The following is a 19,101-nucleotide window of genomic DNA, read 5'->3' as shown; positions in this document are numbered from 1 at the left end:
TAAAAAAAAATACAACAATATCTCATCATTAAAAGATCTTCTTGCTAATTTTAAGTCATGATTCATAATGATGAGAAAACCTCTGTTTTTTATTGTAATTTCATCTGACAATTAACTAATTTTTAATTCAGATGATATACTTTAATTCCTGAACAAAATGAAAATGAAACAAATTCTTATATTTCTGACACTGTTGTTCAAACATATTCAAGTAAGTTAACCCAACAGGACAAGAAAACAGTTATTTCCTTCCATCTTCGAATGGAAAAAGAAAAAACCTTTCAGACATTAATTCATCGAGTTCGCTGCACTACAGAATCTTAATTACAGAAACCGTGAGGGAACATTAACTAAAGGGTTTTCAACATTAACCAACATTAATCAGCAACTTTCAAGGAAATTCCCCTAAATGTTGTTTAAAGGTTTGACAAAAACAACTTTCACAGAGCTTTCAGGGAATGTTCCCATGAGAGTCGTCTAAATCTAGAGGGAACATTTTCTAAAGGCTCTGTAAAGGTATTTGAACAATAACCTCCTGGTAACCCTTAGGGAATGTTCCCTAAAGGTTATTTTTAAAAAGAGCGTAAAACTTTCTTTAAAGGTGAAAAAATGAGCCCTCAGGGAACCTTGAAGGATTGTTCCCTAAAGGTTTTCTGAGGGCTATTTTTGTGAAACCTTGAAAGCATTTTTAGGGAACGTTTCCTGAAGGTTACCTTTGTGCTAGGATTTTATTCATGTTACTGTTTTTATGTCGGTTTATAGCCTTTGGTTCTTTTTAAAAAATAACCTTTAGGAAATGTTTTTGTTAAACATTTAGAGGTTCTTTCAACATTTCACACAAAAATGACCCTCACAGGAACTTCAGGGAACATTTTCTGAAGGTTCTTCTTAAAAAAGAGCCAAAACAAACATAAAGAAAAATAAATACATAAATACAGTCACATGAATAAAATCCCAGCATTAAAACCTTCAGTACTCCCTTAAGGTTCCCTGAGGGTTAACCTTCAGGGAACCTTGAGGGAACACTTTGATTGACAGGCGGAAAAAACAAACTGAAACAATCCGCGTGTTGATGAATATATGACATAACAGTGAATCAACATTTCTTTTAAAGGTGAGCAACAGGAAGTAATAATACACGCTGACACATTACCAGTAAAAGGATACCTTATTCCTGTCTCACCACTCTCTCTCTCTCTCTCTCTCTGTGTGTGTGTGTGTGTGTGTGTGTGTGTGTGTGTGTGTGTGTGTGTGTGTGTGTGTGTGTGTGTGCAGTGATTGGATGGGTGTGTTTCTGAGTACCTGCCCACTGAGAGTAAATGAGGTCGCTTCCTGAACTGACTTCCACTATGAAGCGAAAGTCAGAGAGAGCAACAAGTGCACGTGGTGAATGAGACGAGACTGAGCAGCCGAGCAGAGACGACTCAGGTAACCAGCAGAGGATAGAGGACAGCAGAACCAGAACTAATACAGGATACATGTTGTACATTAAATAATACAAAGATACTTGACTTCCCCTTGTCTTTGTGTCTCTGTCTGTCAGCATGAGCCAGTGGAAGCAGATTCAGCAGCTGGAGATCAGACTCCTGGAACATGTGGATTATCTGTATGATGATAACTTCCCCATGGACATCAGACAGGGACTGGCCGGCTGGATCGAGTCCCAGGACTGGTGAGTTCTGATCCGAGGGTGTGACAGAAAAACAGAAGGAAGCAGTGAGAGTCAGTCAGACGATGTGTTGATTAAAAACACATTAATCTTCACTGAAGTAAAAGTACAAAAGTATTGGCAGCAAAATATACTTAAAGTACTGAAAGTAAAAGTACTTATTATGCAGAAGGTCATATTTAAGAATAATGTATTTTATATTATTGATAAAATTATCGATGTGTTCATCACGTAAATGCAGCGATGGAAAGTAACTAAGTATATCTACTTAAGTACAGTTCTGAGCTACTTGTACTTTACTTTAGTATTTCCATTTTCTGTGACTTTGTACTTCCACTCTAGATGTAGGAGGCAAATACTTTACTTTTTACTCCACTACATTTATTTGGAAAAGTTTAGTTACTTGTTACTTTGCAGATTACATGCTGCATCAGAGCCAACGTAGTGTAATCTATAATTTTGTTGACAATCGGATTTTTAAAAATGCTGATTACATGTAAATATATGTAGTATTTACTTTACTTTGATACTCAAGTACATTTATTGCCAGAAAATTACTTCTGATACTTAAGAACAATTTATATCAGATACTTTAATACTTGTACTTTTACTTTGACTTTCACTTTTACCAAAGAAATTTTGCAACATAATAACTTTAGTTACTAGTTACTTATGATTTATTTGTACTTTTGATACTTAAGTACATTTTTAGCCAGAAAGTTACTTTTGATACTTTATTATTTAATAAATAATATAACATCAGATACTTTAAGACTTTTACTCAAGTACTACTCGTATAGGTGACTTTAACTTTTACCAAAGTAATAATTTGACACGATATCTTTACTTTTAATTTTACTTACTTAATTACTTAATCTACAAAATTACCTAACTTATTTTTTTTATTATTATACTTTGTATCAGAATACTAAACCTGCAAAGTAACTTGTAACTAAAGTAGTCAGGCAAATGTAATGGAGTAAAATATTCAATATTTGAATTAAACTTGAGTGGAGTCAAAGTTTAAAGTAGCAGTAAATGTACAAGCACCTCAAAATTACTTGAGTAAACATACTTAGTTACTTCCCATCACAGATGAAGTACACAAAACAACCAAACGACAACAAACTCTTCTTTAACATCCTCTTGTTGTTACATCAGCAACAGTAAAATCAAGATGATGAAGTTTACAGACGCGATTCAAAGACAGAAACACTCACAGTCATAATTTAAATGTTTTTTTGGTAACTTGTGTCGGTTAAAACAGTCGTAAAACAAAAGCACACAGACGTAACTTTTCACTTTACCCCCTCACAGTACTACTGAGGTTCATATTTTTAATTTCAACAGATCAAATGATTGTGTGTAGGCTACAGTGTGAGCAAAACAAACCGCACACTGTTACCTGCCAGTTCAGAAGTTCCCCACAGCTCACTGTTTTGGTTGTCCATCGCACCGCTTACTGTCATCAGCTATTTGTTCACAGTCACAGTAACAAAAGAGAGATGAGCCTGTTGGTTTTTACCTGCTCGGCACCAGAGTTAGCATGTTAGCTAGCAGTTAGCTGGTGAACACAGTGGAGCATTTAGCAGGCAGATAGGTGGACGCTGTAGTCATGTGTTGGTGGAGAACAAAATTGAGCTAAAAGAGAATATTTGACTTCAATTTGTCAAGTGGCCACGGCTAGGCTAGAAATAAATGCTAACGTTGCTATCATCTTTAATAAAGACATAATATCACACAATATTTTTAGCTTGTTTTGCTGCCTCCAAAGTGACACTAAATATCTCTTAACTTTTCTTGTATTTTCTAAATTGGTATCTGTTTTCCTTTAGCATACATGCTAACATCAGGTACCTGTATACTAGCATCTGCGCCAAATATATTTTTGCAAGAAAACATGTCAGGCTTCATTACAAATCATCACAGAGCAAACAGATATGACTGTTGGCACCTTTAATGATCCCTGGTGAAAGACATTAGACATTTTATCTGCCTGATACACATCATGCATCTCTAATATCGGCCATTTTCTTCTGTTTTCCAGGGACACGGCAGCCACCGACGAGTCAATGGCGACGGTGCTGTTCAGCAACCTGCTGACCCAGCTGGATCGAGTGCGCTCAGACGAGCAGAACTTCCTACAAAGACACAACATGAAAATCATCCAACAGCAGCTGCAGGTGCGTCCGCTTCGTTTCGTCCCCTCAGGTCGTAGTTACAGTATGTCAGTCTAAGAACAAGGCTGCAACTAATGATTGTTTTCATCATCCATTAATCTGCTGATCATTTTTACAATAAATCGGTGAATCATTTAGTCTGAAAAATGTCAAAAACAATAACAAAAAATGTTAGAAATGACGAAAACAACAGTCCAAACACAAACACTCTTTCCTTACAGTCACATATAACAAAGAGAAGCAGCAGCAAACATTCACTTATTTCATAGTCTGACGTGATAATATAGTATTTCATGAATGACATAAACAACTCTGATGTTCCCTGTATGAGACAGCTGTTCATCTACACAAACATCAAAGAGTAAACAGAGGAAGTCACAAAGCAACGGTGAAGGTAGCAACAAACAGAACAATATGACTGTACAGTGGATCATTTTGCTCATGTGTGTTATTTGATTCCTACATTTCAGTAATTAAAACTGATATAACAACTGCGAAATGATTCACAAGCGGTGAGATTGACCGTTTTTGCATCACAATTTTAATTTGAATTGGCGAAACTGTCGGCTCTGCAATAAACAAACATGTTTACTTACATCTGAAAGAACAAGGTCAGGTTATCTCTGCAGCACTTTTACTTCATTGCAGCTTTCACGAGTCGGATATCTTACTTAGACCTTTAAGCATTGTCGATTACGTTTTGATCAACTGTGCAGCCCGACTAATGGGATAAACGTACGTACATTGTCATTAAAAAAGAAAAGTTGCACGCTTCATGGTGGATTTAAACACATGATATGTATTTTTCTGCCGTGAGGGGAGATCAGAGATTACATTATATTTTTTGGGGATTAAAAAGTGGATTTATCTTCACACCTGTTTATCAGCCTGACTGCAGCAGGGATCCGCGGAGGTGACCGCGGGGGTTTATGGTCTGTACTCAGTGTTGAATAAGGTACCATAAAGTCATACTTGAGTAAAAGTAAATACATTGTGTTATAATATTTCTTTGGTAAAAGTGAAAGTCACCTATACGAATAGCACTTGACTGAAAGTATCTTTTTACGTATTTGTTTCATATCGACTGAACACCCACCTGGATGATTATCAAATCCCATATTTAGCATTTTGACTGTTTTTTCCTTTCTTTCATAAAAAAAAAGATTAAATCGATTTAACTAATCTGAAGAGTAACTAGTAATTAAATATATCAAATAAATGTAGTTAATAAAAAGTGCAATATTTACCTCCAAATTGTAGTAGAGTAGTGTTACTTTCCATCAATGTCTGTACTGTTGACTTGAAATGTACTTTACTTCATTAACGCAACATAACAGAGAAGAGAAAGAACCAGAGTCTCTGGTGAGTGCTGAGTTTAGTCAGAGGTGCTTGCTAGCTGACGGCTAATAAACAGTGAAGTAATCTGGCTGTTTGGGGCGAATAAACACTTGTGTGACTAATGTGAGGTGAAGATCTATCTACGTGTTCACAGACGAGGAAATGTTTTAAAGTTTTTAATTCACGTTACATTTAATCTCGCTCGCTGAATTCCCTCCTCACTCTCTGACTCTCTCCCAGAGGTTATAGCGACAGGCGACCGAATGAAACGCACCTTGAGCAAACTTATGGATTTCTCTGAATTTTAACATTGTGGGAACATTTGAGACAATGTCAGCGAAACATTAAAACAAAGCTCTGGTCGTTTTTTACAGAAACTCACAATACTGTCATCTCTCACAACAGTCGAATGTCAAACGTCAGCGTTAAGGAGAAGTAGTTTGGTCTCTGGTGTGTGTGCACCCGAGGTGAAAGGGAAGTAAAATATAAAGGCTGCTTCTATTTTTGGTTTTGTTTTTATCTGCGTTACCTGAGAGAGGCAGCTACTGTTTTTACCATCCTGTGTCTCAAATGTCAAACGAGGACAGTAAAGGCCATTAAATATCGAGATGTTACTGTACTCTGGAGGCAGCGTCTCGATGAGCTCAGCGCAGCGTTTTTGGTCCAGGAGCTGTACAGGATGTTTGGTTGAGGTCAGAGCTCAGCACACATATATTCTGGAAAAGACATATACCTTTGCAGAAAAGAAAAAACCTTGTGCGGCTCATCGATGCTTCCTGTGCGTCTGAATGTGTCTGAGCTCGTGTTGAAGTCAACACTTTCAGAGGAAGCAGTTACTCCGGTGTGGTAGTTCGAGCATGATTGTGGGTTGTTGTTATTGTGATATGTGAGCGAAGTCTTTTGTGTCTTTAATTTTACATCATGCAAAAAAAAATTCAAATCTCAAAATTCAAAATTTGAATCTCTCTTCATTTGTTTGTCTTGTCACCCACATTCAAAGCAGGATCTCTCTCAGAAAAACCCCCTCTGGTGATCACAAAGTGACGCATCTGACATTTTGAATTTTGTGATCTTTACCAGACATTCAGCAGAAATTTAATCAAACTCGCTGCTGCGACTGACGGGTGAACTCTGAGATGAGTGAACACCGCAGCAGTTAGCGATAAGCAGCGAAGACGTTTCCACACTGGAAAACAAAAAAAGCCACGTCATATAATTTGTTTTTTGCTTTTTTGCGTGTAATGAGACGACGTTGGTGGAACATGTGAAAATTAGTTTTCCCAAAAATGAAATATTCAGTCATTGTCTGGAGAGTGGGCTGAAGAAGTTTCCAAAACATTTCTGGGGCGTCAAACCAAAAACAACTGAAGTATCTGCAAAACAACCCAGAAAAAAACACAACATAAAATGGTTTCATGCAGCTTGTTCGGTGTAATCCAAGATTTGATTTGAAAAGAAGTTATTTACATTTTCTTCTTTAAGCTGAAATCTTCATTGTAGCTGCTAAGCTAAAACTGTTAGCGTGCAGTCACGTCGAAGATGTAAGTTACGTCTTCTCAAATCGATTTGGGATCTCAGAGCTTCTGGAGACTTGGATTTACATGGGACGAGCTGTACGGAAACATCTTCCTTTTTATGTTTTTTTTCAGTTGTTTTTAACATTTTAAAACAAGTCTCCAGCTACGTCAGTCGTTTAGGAGAATGCTGCAGCACTGTTTTGCTGTGAAGCTCCAGAAATGTTTTATGGATGCTGAAACTTTCCATCAGCATGAGGAGATAATGACTCACTTTTCATTTTTGTGTGAACAGATTTTGGGGCTCTGTTGCCTCTATGATGTCGTCTTTCACACTACATTGAAGAAAACATCCAAAATACACATTTAGGGTTTTATTTAAGCAAATTAACACACGTCAGACATCTAGAAAGTATTGATTCACAATCAGAATAATGTTTTTAAGAAAAAGAGATTATTTTATTCTGCACCTTTCTGCAAGCTCTGTGGATTTATTGTCGAATATGACGTTTAAAAGTCCTCAAAATGTTTTTTTTCTCAGACTCTATCTATATTATGAAGGTTTTTAAAGAGTGGTTTGTTCATACATCATCCATAGGCTGATTTATAAACATTTATTCCTATTAACATCATGAAATTAGATTAATTTTATGGGTGTTGACGGTATTTTCTGATTTATGGAGAGATAACAAGGAGATATCCCTCTGTAAAACATGTCAACAAGATGAAACAAGAATGTTGAACCTGGCTTTGTCCAGTATTCAGATTTCTGTTTGGAAATTCGTGCATTTTTAACAAGATAATGCCTCGTTCAACATCACATTTCAGAACTCAGCTTGTGATCAGCAGCTTTCAGATGCTAGAAACACTAGAGGAAACCTCTGCGCTGCTCTCCAGTGCTGAACGCTGTCGCTGTCGCTGTCGCTGCGATGAAAGTGAGCGTGTGGGTGTTTGTTGATGCATCCTCAGTCATCATCCTGGCAATGATGCTGATGCATGAATACTTGAAGGCGGGAAAAAAACTTTCCTCTCCCCACAGCAGAATTTTTTGGTGCTTTTCTCAGTGGGCTTTTGAATGGCACCGTGCAGAAATTGAGCATTTTGTGGTGAAGTCGAGGCAGCTGTGGAGGCAGGATCGGGGCTGAGGGAAAGTTTCTGGGCTGCTTCGCATATAATATGTAGTGCTGCTGCAGTCTGGTTTTTATTTTGTGAAAAGTCTGACACTGTCGGCACAGAAACCTGCAATGAATAAGTTATTCTTGATGTATGACACAGAAAAATTCTTCTGATTTAAAGTGGGGCACTCCCATCTTTTTAACATTTTACGTAAAGGTCAGTTCAGTCACAGGAAGCACCGCTCGACCGGTCGGTGTGTCCTCTGTGGTTCTGAGAAAGCTTTGACAGGTACGAGGAAATAACCCCGATGACGTCATAATGATGTCATCGGGGTTATTGTGGCTTGTAGATTTGGTCACAGGAAGCCAGTGTATCAGAGTTTTGAAAGGTGTGGTCAAAGATTGTGTCAGGCAGCAAGGGTCTAATGTGAACTTGACCCAGAGTCAGACTTGAAGTCAGGACTCCTCCGCCTCTTATGTTTTAATTTGGACCAGTCCTTCTTTAATCTGTCTGAGGTGATTGCTGCAACTTTATGAAAATGCATTTAATACACTGAAACAGTCTACGTTTTACGCTTGTTTTAATTGCTACTTCCAGCAAAGGAAAGTCGGCGAATGAGACTAAATTCAAGCTGAATAAAACTTTAAAACGTTACCTCGTCTGTTAATATTTGTGCCTGAGTCACATCAGGTGGTGGTTGTGTAATGGTGGCAGAGCAGCAACTCCTGTGTTCTCTGAGGTAAAATGACTGTTTTTACTAATGGAGTCTGGTGGCTTTGGCGAGAGAGAAATATATCGTCTGTTTGTGGCTAAACTAAAAGGATTTTACTCTTAAACAAGAAGGTCTTTACCCAGTTTAAAAGTACTTCATGAATATGTCCGTGCTATTTTGTTTCTGCTGTAAATGAGGATCACACCCTGGAAATGTTCTCTGAAATTCAAATCAGCGTTGTGGTTAAAGGTTTGAGCGTCCTTGGAAAAAAACTGTTTATGCACCAACTGCCTGCTGCATAGTTTGGTTAGTTTGTGTAATTATGTGATGTTTTAACATGTTAGTTTGGATCTGAGCTAACTGATTAAAGCAGCAGTAGACCAGCGATTCCTGCGTTCTGTGAAGTAAAATTACAGGTTTTGTTAATGGAGTCTGGTGGCTTTGGCGAGAGAGAAATACATCGTCTGTTTCTGGCTCAACAAAAAGGATTTTACTCTGAAACATAAAGGTTTATTTCTGCTGGGATCCTTTCCATAATTTTATCAGACACTTGACAGAAACAAGCACTTTTTGTGGACATACTTTGAAGGGTGCATTATCCCTCGAGGATTACGTCGCAGGCCGTTTCGTGGCTGCAGACTGCAGCGATCTACTCGACCAGTTACATGACATTTTATACCCATTAGTCATTTGGACAACAGATTATGTTCAGGATTTACCTTTTATATTCAAACAGCTGCAAAAGACTTAACTATAATTGCATGACATAAAATTAAATGATATGTAGTTTGTTTCTGCTTTTAATGAGGATCACACCCTCGAAATGTCCTCCAACAGTCACAGAAACGTTATGGTTCGAGGCTATAACGCCCTCATAAAACATACTCTAATCACCTGCGCACACCTTTGGCTACGTCCCTCCTACTTACACTGTAATGACTTCTGTTCGGTGGTTTTTTTTCTCGCCAGAGTCAAGTTGAACTTCATTCCTTTGCTGTAGCACTTCCAGTAAAAACCTCACGTCTCTGAGAATAATAACAACTCTCTGTGAAAACTATTTCCTCCTTATCAGAGGAGGATTTGGTTTCTGCTGATGGAAAGATAAGATGACACCGAGGAAAGTTAAACCTCACCAGGCTGTTTCTTTATGTACATTTCTATGCAAATAAATCCAAGTTAGTGTGCGTGGGTGTTTTTGTTAACCTGTTTTTGATTCTCTATCTGTGTCTTTGTTTGACCACGCAGGTTAAATACACAACCAACCCTGCCGTCATGGCCAAGGTGATCTCCACCTGCCTGAGGGAAGAGCGCCGCATCCTCTCCAGCGCCTGCATGCAGGAACAGGTTTGTCACATTGTCCTCCTCACAGGGGAAGTCCCTCTCGTCCCTGAATAACAGCTGCTGCTGGTAAATCGGGGCAGCTACCGGGAACACGTTCTGTACAACACTAACGCCCCCACGCTCCCAACCGCTGCTCCCAAATAAAACAACGTGGCACGGGGAGAATATTTTCAGTTTACAGGAATCGTGTTGCTGTAGCCATAAACAAGATTACAGGTAGATAACATAGAGCTGTTCACCAGAAGCTGCTGCTCTTTAAACACGTCCTTACTTTTACTTTTACTTTCTGTTATACTGTTTATGTAGCAGGTACAAAGGCTGATACCAAGACAGTTGCTGCTCTTCACAGAGTCCTCCTGGATGATGAGATTTTTATTTAAACATCGTCAGCAGCTGTTTTTGTCTCTCTTTTCAATCATTCCATCAATTTCCCCTTTGTGTCTTTCTAAATATGAATAATACATCATCCATCCTGTCAATGTGTAACCTCAAACACTCCACAATATCACAACACAAGTGAAAACGTGCGTTTGTGAGCCTTATCAGTGACGCTACACTGATAGGGCCCATTACGAAGCGAACGTCTGCGTCATCGATCCAGTTATCTCAGTTTCTGCCCGTTCAGACGTTAATCGCTGAAAACCTTCACCCCTGAAAGAGCTGACATGCTTATAAATCGCCAAATTGAACAGGAAAAGCTGACTTTTGAGCCAATACCCACGTAAATGTGGACAGGGCCTCTGTTAGTACGATCTGTGTCTTTAGAGATACTGCATGTTAGTCAGTTAGTACTGCCTATATTCAACATTTTTATATTAAAGGAGACATATTCTGCTCATTCTCAGGCTCATAATTTTATTTTGGGTTACTTCTAGAAAAGGTTTAAATGCTTTACTGCTCAAAAGACACATCAGTTTTCTCGTACTGTCCAGTGCTGCAGCTTTGTATTCACCCTCCGTCAAAATAATCAATCTTACAGATCGACAGTCTACATTTGATCTGAATATTTCGAAAACAAAGCCAGTAAATATTTAGAAAGTTTAAAATAAAAGTGACTGAACAGAACATCTGTCCGACAGGGTCCTCTGGAGAAATCACTGCAGAGTTCAGTTGCCTTCGAGAGGCAGAAGAACATGGACAACAGAGTCGGGATCATCAGAGGCAGCGTGCAGGTGACAGAAACACGAAGATGTTTAAGGAAATATATATATATATATATATATATACATATATAAAAAAGACTTTTTAATCCCATGATTAACTTAAAACACTGTGTGTGTGTCTAGTTGATGGACCAGGCTGTGAAATACATAGAGGACATGCAGGATGACTTTGATTTCCGCTACAAGACCCTTCAGTCTCGAGGTCAGCCCTGTGAAGAAAAACAAAACACCTCTTTTTACTAAATAAAAACATTTTCTCACTGCCGTGGGAAATACTGCACAGCCTGCAACACCCGAGAAAACTGTATAATTGTGGTTCTGTGTGTGTGTGTGTGTCAGATTCAACAGATAGGAACTCCGACATGATGAAACAGGAAGTAACAAGACTGCAGGAAATGCTCAACAGGCTCGACTTTAAAAGGAAGGTAAGCTTTTGTATCATCACGCAGAGTCTCCGATCAACTGAAATGTCTCAGAGTAAAAAAAAAGGGACGAAAAAAGTCCTCCGTGTAGTTTGCATTTCATAAACAATCACGGCTGTTCTTCGTGACCTTTGTTAGGAGATCCTGTCAAAGATGGATGTTGTGGTGAAGGAGATCGACGACCTGATGACCTCTCAGCTCAGCCCTGAGCTGCAGGACTGGAAGCGGAGGCAGCAGATCGCCGCCATCGGTGGTCCGCAGCTCACCGGCCTGGAGCAGCTGCAGGGCTGGTAATGAGCTGAATGTTTCCTGAAATCACAACTTTAATGTCAAAGTTTACTTCCTAAAAAAATATGCACCACTAGATGCAGTGTGCATTATTGAGCAGGAAGCTTCAAGCTGGGGTTGGTAAGACAGGAGAAACTAACTTACTAACTTTTGAAAATCGCAGCCCCTCCCTTCATGACTTCCCCCCAATAAACACATAAATAAACAACTGTTAAATGCAACAATCATGTTAACACAAGCAAAACAACGGTCACAGACGTCGTTACTGCTGTACTTTGTGCTAACTAGCTGTCAATCTGTCTATCGCTGCTGCAGCTGTAACATATCGCTAAACATATCCATCTACCTCAAAACATCTAACGCCATGATGAACGTCAACAACGAACACGGCTATTGTTGGTACTCACCGCTGTCCAGCCAGCATTATTAAGCTTACAAAGTGCTTTGACAATCCAGCAGAAGCAGGAAACTCAGGAAGACGATATTAGAGAATAAACGCTCAACAGTCGAGCCAAACACGAGCAAGCCGAGTCCAAGATGAGTTGGAACAAGAAGGCAGAACAGAAAATGCACAAATAGAAACAAATCAATCCTGATCCAGGTTCATTTTTAACGTGAGAGCTGGGTCGAACTCCTCTCACCTGTCCTCTCTCACCTGTCTGCTCTCAGGTTCACTCTGACAGCTCAGAGTCTCTTCCAGATCAAGCGCCAGCTGGACAAACTGGGGGAGCTGGTCGTGAAGGTCACCTACGAGTGTGACCCGATCCCTCTGCAGAAGCCTCAGCTGGAGGAGCGAGTCAAATACCTCCTCTACCACCTCATCAAGAGGTACCACTCCCAGAACCACACTTTGCATTTTGCATTTTTGTGAGGTGTTTCTAGCTGAAATGTTTCCACTTCGAAGAAAACAGGTAGTTTTTTTTTTCCACATCTGTAAACACGTGCAGATTGTACATGAGACATGAGAGCGCTGACATGTACATACGACTTCCTCCTGTACTCGCAGCTCTAACAACACGTTTCACCATATGGAAGTTAGGTGTTGAACATGAGATGTGGTTTGTTCTCAGCTCGTTTGTGGTGGAGAAGCAGCCGTGCATGCCGACACACCCGCAGAAACCCCTCATCATCAAGACCGGAGTGCAGTTCACCACCAAAGTCAGGTATCGTGACGAGTTTCCATCGTTTCACTCCCGTTTAATCCCAGACTTAAAGGAAGAGTTCACCCAAAAACGGAAAAGTCAGGTTGAAGTTTCCACAAAACATTTCTGTTCTCCTAAACAACTGAAGATGATGGAGACGTGTTTTAAAATGTACAAAAAACCACATAACATGGCTCCATACAGCTCATCCGGAATAATCCAAGTCTACGGAAGCCCAGAGGTCCCAAATTGATTTGAAAAGACGTTATTTAGACCCTTTTTTTTAAGATGAAAGCTTCACTGAAGCTGCTGAGATAAAAGAGTTAGCGTGCACCCCGCCTGAGGTGGCTGCACGAGATCGTCGAGGGTGTAAATAACGTCTTTTCAAATCAGTTTGGGATCTCTGGGCTTCCGTAGATTTGGATTACGCCGGACATTTTGTTTATTTTTGGTTGTTTTCTACATTTTAAAACAAGTCCCCGTCTACTTCAACACTGTTTTGCTGTGAAGCTCCAGAAATGTTTTATGGACTGTGAAACTTTTTAAAAATATTTTTGGGTAAACTGTTCCTTTTAATTTGTGTTTTATCAGTTTAATTTATTGTTAGTTGGTGAAAAACAGTAATAATGTTTCTCCTCCTGATTTCTCTCAGACTCCTGGTTAAACTTCCAGAGGTGGATTATCAGCTGAAAGTGAAAACAACTTTTGACAAGTGAGAACTTCATGTTAAATGACTTAAATATACAAATGTACATATAACTATAACTATATTGAGTCTGCCTGCCTGCGGTGTTACAGTCATATTCTTGTGGACTAATCTTTATATATATATGTGTGTGTTTGTTTGTGTGTGTTTGTGTCTCTAGGGACCTCCCTCCAGGCAGAGTGTGAGTACAAACAGCTTCACTACAGGAAGTTCTGCTCATGTGTAATTTTAGCACTAATAGAGGCAGTGAAGCGGCAAGTCTGCACTTTCGAACAACGACGGCCGGCAGACATGTTGTTATACTGCAGTCAGGACTGCAAACGTCAAAACATCTGAAACTCAGCGTCCAGTTGAGAAGAAAGACAAAAAAAAACGAATTACAATCACCAGAATAAATGTTAAATGTTTAAACTTTGCATTTCTTCTTAGAAAAAACGTCATGTTTGGGTTTAATAAACCTGGTTTTAACGGCACAAAAACAGGCTGAACCTGTTCCGATGTCTCGTTAAAAAATATCCTGTTTTGTTGCCGCCAACACGTCTGGAAAACATCCCGAGGTCTTGCCAAAAATACCCAGTGTATTAATAGTTGTAAACGTTGAATTGCAGTCTTGAACAGCGCTCTCTCTTTCTATAAACATATATATATATTATATTATGTGATGTGAACATGATATGACACGCATTGTGCAAATCAGAACGTATCTGTGGTTTGTAGAAACGTAAACTGCCAACATTTTATTTTGGCGACTGGGCTGAAAAGTACATTTTCCTTTTTACAGCTGAATTTCTTTTGTTGTTTAAAACATCTTTCTCTCTGTATCGGCTCAGTTTTTTTAAAATCTTCGGCTGTTTTCTTCATTTACAGAATGATAAAATACCTCAGGACCACAAGTTTACGTACTACTTAGATAGTTGTTACTGTAATCTGACAACAAGTTCCTTTATCGTTGAAGAAGTCAATTTTTATTCGACACCGTACACAAAACTTTACGTATTCAGAATAAATAATAAAGATTTCGGATTTCAGTGGTTGCGGCTACTGTCCACCCCGATATTCAGTATAAAATATGTTACATTTGTCCTCCTTTTATGAACCCTGTCAGCCAACAATAGTAATTTATTTTCAATTTATTATGGAAAACATAAATGTGTGACCCCTCCTCCTTATTCGTGCACTTGGTTGTCGTATATAAACATCACAGAGTTTTGTAAAATGTACTTTAATCAGATAATTCAGGAGATGTCTTCTCATTTGTTTCCTCCCGGCGTCTATTCAGCGGTTACGCTCTTGCTTCGTATAATCTAAGGACAGACAGCCTTTGTAGATACAGATTAAAGCTGACAAATCCACGAGGCCTCTGTGTTTTATCTTCTTCTCTTACTTCAGAAGTCGTCAGTTTTTCATCCTGACCAACAACACTAAAGTTATGGACATTGAGGACTATTCAAACGGCTGCCTCTCAGTCGAGTTCAGGCACCTGGTGAGACACAGATCACATCTTGTTCTGAAGAGATATCTTGATATCTTTGTTACTTCCACTCACGTAGGTTTTGAAATGTTTTTTTTGTTTGTTTTAACTCCAGCTGACATTGACTTTGTGTCTTACAGCAGCTGAAAGAAAAGAAATATATCAACGGCACGAAGGGGAACGAGGTGAGAAATGCAGATGAATTAACCATAAATGTAGCAGAGAAGTGGTCTCTTATGCTACGCTACTGTAATTTAACAACAAGCCTGATACGTTATCTGTAACAACGCAGTCAGAAGAGGAGAAACTGAACCGCTGCGTGTTTCTTGTGTTTTTCAGGGTTTACTGTCTGTGACTGAAGAACTTCACTCTCTCAGTTTTGAGGCTTGTTTCACAGTTCAGGGTCTCACCATCGATCTGGAGGTCAGAGGCAGCAGATTTTACCTGATGTTTGACTTACTGTTGTTGTTGTTGTTGTTGTTGATTATTGTTTATGTGAACTCTTCCAGACGTGTTCGCTGCCACTGGTGGTCATCTCTAACGTGAGCCAGCTGCCGGGAGGCTGGGCGTCCGTCATGTGGTACAACCTCCTGACCGACGAGCCGAGGGTGAGCGGACGCGCTGCGACAACAAACACGTTCAAATGTGTTTGTTTGTTTATTCATTTAACTACAATTACCATTCTCATTACATTCTCATCAACAAGTGCTGCGGACACTCAGTTTCCAGTTCATTAGGTTCAAAATTTTGAGTTTTTTGAGGAAAAAAACAATGCCTTGAAAGTTTTTGAAAACAGACACGAACAGACACAATAGGTCATTGAAAGTGCTTGAATTCATATATTTGTTGCAAGAATAGAAATTGAAGTTCTTTGACGTTTTTCTTTCGTAAAGATAGATCCTTGAATTTAAGTGAATTGGGCCTGGAAAGTCCTTGAAAGGTCCTTTAGTGTTTTATACGTTCTTGTGTGTGTAAAAGGTCTTGAGAGTTAAAAAAGTCCACACCAACAGAAGCTCCTCTCTCCCACAGAAAACACTGCTCCTCAAACGCGTCGTCAGTAGTGCCGCCCTTAATTCCGTGACTTTGTGACATCACACTACGTCACCATGTCACACATTAGCATAGTTTATGCCTGGCGGCTTGTTTGGCTCGTAAGAATCGATTTAGCACAGCTGCTAAACTGGACAGTCTGAGACAACTGAGCAGAAGACGTCTCCTTTACTGATTATCTTTGAGGGTGTAGTTTGTGGTACAGTTGAATTGCTTTTACATCAAGACGTGTTCTCAGAAACCACTTCGCCGTCCCACTTCCTTCCTCTTACTCTTTTCCTCCGCAGAACTTGGCGTTCTTCGGTAACCCACCTCGGGCCACGTGGAGCCAGCTCTCCGAGGTGCTCAGCTGGCAGTTCTCCACCTTCGCTGGTCAAGGCCTCAACAAGGACCAGCTGAGCATGCTGGGAGAAAAGCTGCTCGGTATGTTTGCCCTTTTTACCTTTCAAACTGCGTGGTAACTGTGGACACCACGCTGTGAAATATACTCCATTACAAGCAAAAGTCCTGCAGGCAAAACAGCCGGTTTTCAGCTTTGTGACGACGCATTTTCCAGCTGATCAGGAGGGTTTTTAAAGACTTCATCCTTCTGTTGATCACAAACATTCAACACCAACCAGCTGGAGATACAAACATGAGAAAAACTAATCTGAAAACCTTGAATGTGAGTACTTTGGTGCAGTAATTTATGTTTTCACTGCACGTGTTTGTAGGTCAGCACGCCTCCTGCAGCGACTATCAAGTGTCCTGGTCCAAGTTCTCCAAGGTACATTTGTGCCATCTAGTGGCCAATGAATAAGTATTTAATGTGATGTTTCAGTGTCAGAGCAGTATTTCATTGAACCTTTTCCACGTCTTCTTCAAGGAGAATATCCCAGGAAAGCCGTTCAGTTTCTGGATGTGGCTCGACTCGATCCTGGAGCTCATCAAGAAACACCTGCTGCCCGTCTGGAACGAGAAGTACGACATTGATTAAGTCGTTAATGTTTAGTTTCTAGTTAATACCACTGTTTCTGAACAGCTCGTTACTCCTCAGCGATGTTTTAAATCTGTTTGTTTTCACTTTGATGGATGGAGCTTTAAAACTTAAAGGAATAGTTCAACATTTTGGAAAATATCCTAAATAACTTTCTTTTTAACACATTTGCGAGACGACTAATGTTTTCTGTCGATCTACTTGAATCAGAAACACACATACGATACATAAAATGAACATTAAAAGAGCGTTGGATGCTGATTAAACACGTCATCAGCAGGTTTAATAAACTTACATTGAACATAAAGAGCAGCAAAAAAGACAAAACTACACAACTGTGGCTGTAGAGAATGTCAGTATGACGTCAAAATGTGATGGAAGAAGCAGGAAACAACATGAATGTCCTCTCTTTCACCACCTCCATCCTCGCAGCTACATCATGGGCTTTGTGAGTAAAGAGACGGAGCGGACTCTGCTGAAGGACCGAGAGCCCGGCACCTTCCTGCTACGCTTCAGTGAGAGTCACCTCGGAGGGATCACCTTCACCTGGGTGGAGCACAAGGACAACGGTGAGGCCTCCTTGACACCAGAAAATCTCCAAAGTTTGCGTGAACCACAGAAGCTTATTTCAGGCATTTAACTAAAAAAAACACATTCAAAAACAAAAGACGAGGGAACCAGAGGTGCTAAAAGGCGGAGTTATGCTCATCAGGCAGCCTTGTGGCTCTTGGTTGTTACTTGCATTGATGCTACGCTTCACTGATGCCGACTTTTCCCAACAGGAGAAGTGAAGTTCAACTCCGTGGAGCCCTACACTAAGAACCGGCTCAGCGCTCTCCCGTTCGCCGACATCATCCGGGACTACAAAGTGATCTCGGACGGCGTCGTCCCCGAGAACCCGCTCAAGTTTCTCTACCCCGACATCCCCAAAGACGAGGCCTTCGGACGGCTTTACAACTGTCAGCCGAGCAAAGGCGAGAGTTAAAAAATGTCTTCAGACATCAGACTTCATGTTGGTTTAGTGCTTCTTTTGGATCTCTAACTTTAATCTCTGTTTCATTTACAGTCCATCCGTACATCCCGTCACACCTGATCCCCATCTCTGTGCAGTGAGTTCATTTCAAGATCTCTACTTGTTATTAAAGCTCCAGTGTGTAGGACAGATGCACCACCATGTTTGTACAGGATCCCAGAGCAAACACTGACTAGAGATTGGCTTTTGCGTGGGTGAGATGAGGGGTGTTCAGTTGGTTGCAACCTCACCACTAGATGTGACTAAATCCTACACACTGGACCTTTAAAGTCATTTATTTTGTGCATTCAAACTAACGAGCCTGTTTTGAAAATGTGAGAAGGAGAAAGTTCAGATATTTGTGTCAGTTGTAGATGATGAGACAACTGAAACAGTTTTTGCTGATGAGAAGCGGATCCTTCACTCGTATCGTCTCCCTCTCTTGTCGTCGCAGCCCCGACGCGAGCAGCACACCACTTTCTTGTCAGTCTCCCGAACCTCCGATGACTCCCGGAGAGTTCAACATGCTCAACGAGCACCTGTGCTTCGACCTCGACACCGTAAGTCTGCTGGCAAAATAATCTGTATTTTGACCCATGAGAAGATGTTAGAAGACACATTTCTCTGCTTCTAACGTAATTTTTCCTCTCAGTTCTGCCGATAACGTCGTTCTCTCTTCTCGTTTCACAGATGAGCTCTCCATATTCAGAGTAAAGCGAGTTGAAACATGCAGCATTTCTTGCTCAAAGGTTCCTTGAATGTTTCCCCCGACAGAGTTTTCATTCTGCCCTGACCTCTTGATTGTAATGAAGCAGAATCTTCTGTCTTTGTGGCTTTATTGGATTCGTGAACTGTTGTTTATTGTTTTTTTTTATATTCACAATTGTTCTAAGAGTTTTGTACCTCTTGACTGGTTTTCTACACGGCCTGTATTGTATATAAAACACTTTTAAACATGATTATTTTGACTGCTGTTGTCATGTGCTTGTAATTTCTGCATC

General features: G+C 40.0%; 1 protein-coding gene across 2 annotated transcripts; it reads left to right on the top strand.

The window, feature by feature from the left end:
- Positions 1-1,345: 1,345 nt before the first annotated feature.
- On the top strand, positions 1,346-19,059 carry LOC141002392 (signal transducer and activator of transcription 4-like). Of its 2 annotated transcripts, none has more exons than XM_073473710.1 (24): positions 1,346-1,428; positions 1,544-1,672; positions 3,717-3,852; positions 9,775-9,873; positions 10,950-11,042; positions 11,157-11,235; positions 11,373-11,458; positions 11,594-11,745; positions 12,413-12,571; positions 12,814-12,906; positions 13,538-13,597; positions 13,752-13,772; positions 14,981-15,074; positions 15,203-15,247; positions 15,402-15,485; positions 15,572-15,670; positions 16,400-16,535; positions 16,826-16,878; positions 16,978-17,072; positions 17,521-17,657; positions 17,871-18,062; positions 18,155-18,197; positions 18,555-18,660; positions 18,791-19,059. In XM_073473710.1, the coding sequence occupies exons 2-24, from the start codon at positions 1,545-1,547 to the stop codon at positions 18,812-18,814; spliced, it is 2,214 nt and encodes a 737-aa protein (XP_073329811.1). In that variant the 5' UTR covers positions 1,346-1,428; position 1,544; the 3' UTR covers positions 18,815-19,059. The 2 variants fall into 2 exon arrangements, with proteins under 2 accessions (XP_073329811.1, XP_073329812.1); XM_073473711.1 differs by having other exon boundaries at positions 1,347-1,428; positions 14,984-15,074.
- The last annotated feature ends 42 nt before the right edge of the window (positions 19,060-19,101 follow it).

The sequence above is a fragment of the Pagrus major genome, chromosome 9, assembly GCF_040436345.1.
Source record: "Pagrus major chromosome 9, Pma_NU_1.0".
Lineage (NCBI taxonomy): Eukaryota > Metazoa > Chordata > Actinopteri > Spariformes > Sparidae > Pagrus > Pagrus major.
Note: the sequence above shows the minus strand (reverse complement) of the source record. Positions and strands in the feature narration are given on the sequence as shown.

Bases quoted from the DNA above. Each gene is read 5' to 3' on its own strand.
- LOC141002392 (XM_073473710.1), top strand. From the start codon at position 1,545: ATGAGCCAGTGGAAGCAGATTCAGCAGCTGGAGATCAGACTCCTGGAA. The intron at 12,572-12,813 runs GTACCACTCCCA...GTTTGTTCTCAG, and splicing joins CTCTACCACCTCATCAAGAG to CTCGTTTGTGGTGGAGAAGC. The intron at 16,536-16,825 runs GTATGTTTGCCC...ACGTGTTTGTAG, and splicing joins GCTGGGAGAAAAGCTGCTCG to GTCAGCACGCCTCCTGCAGC.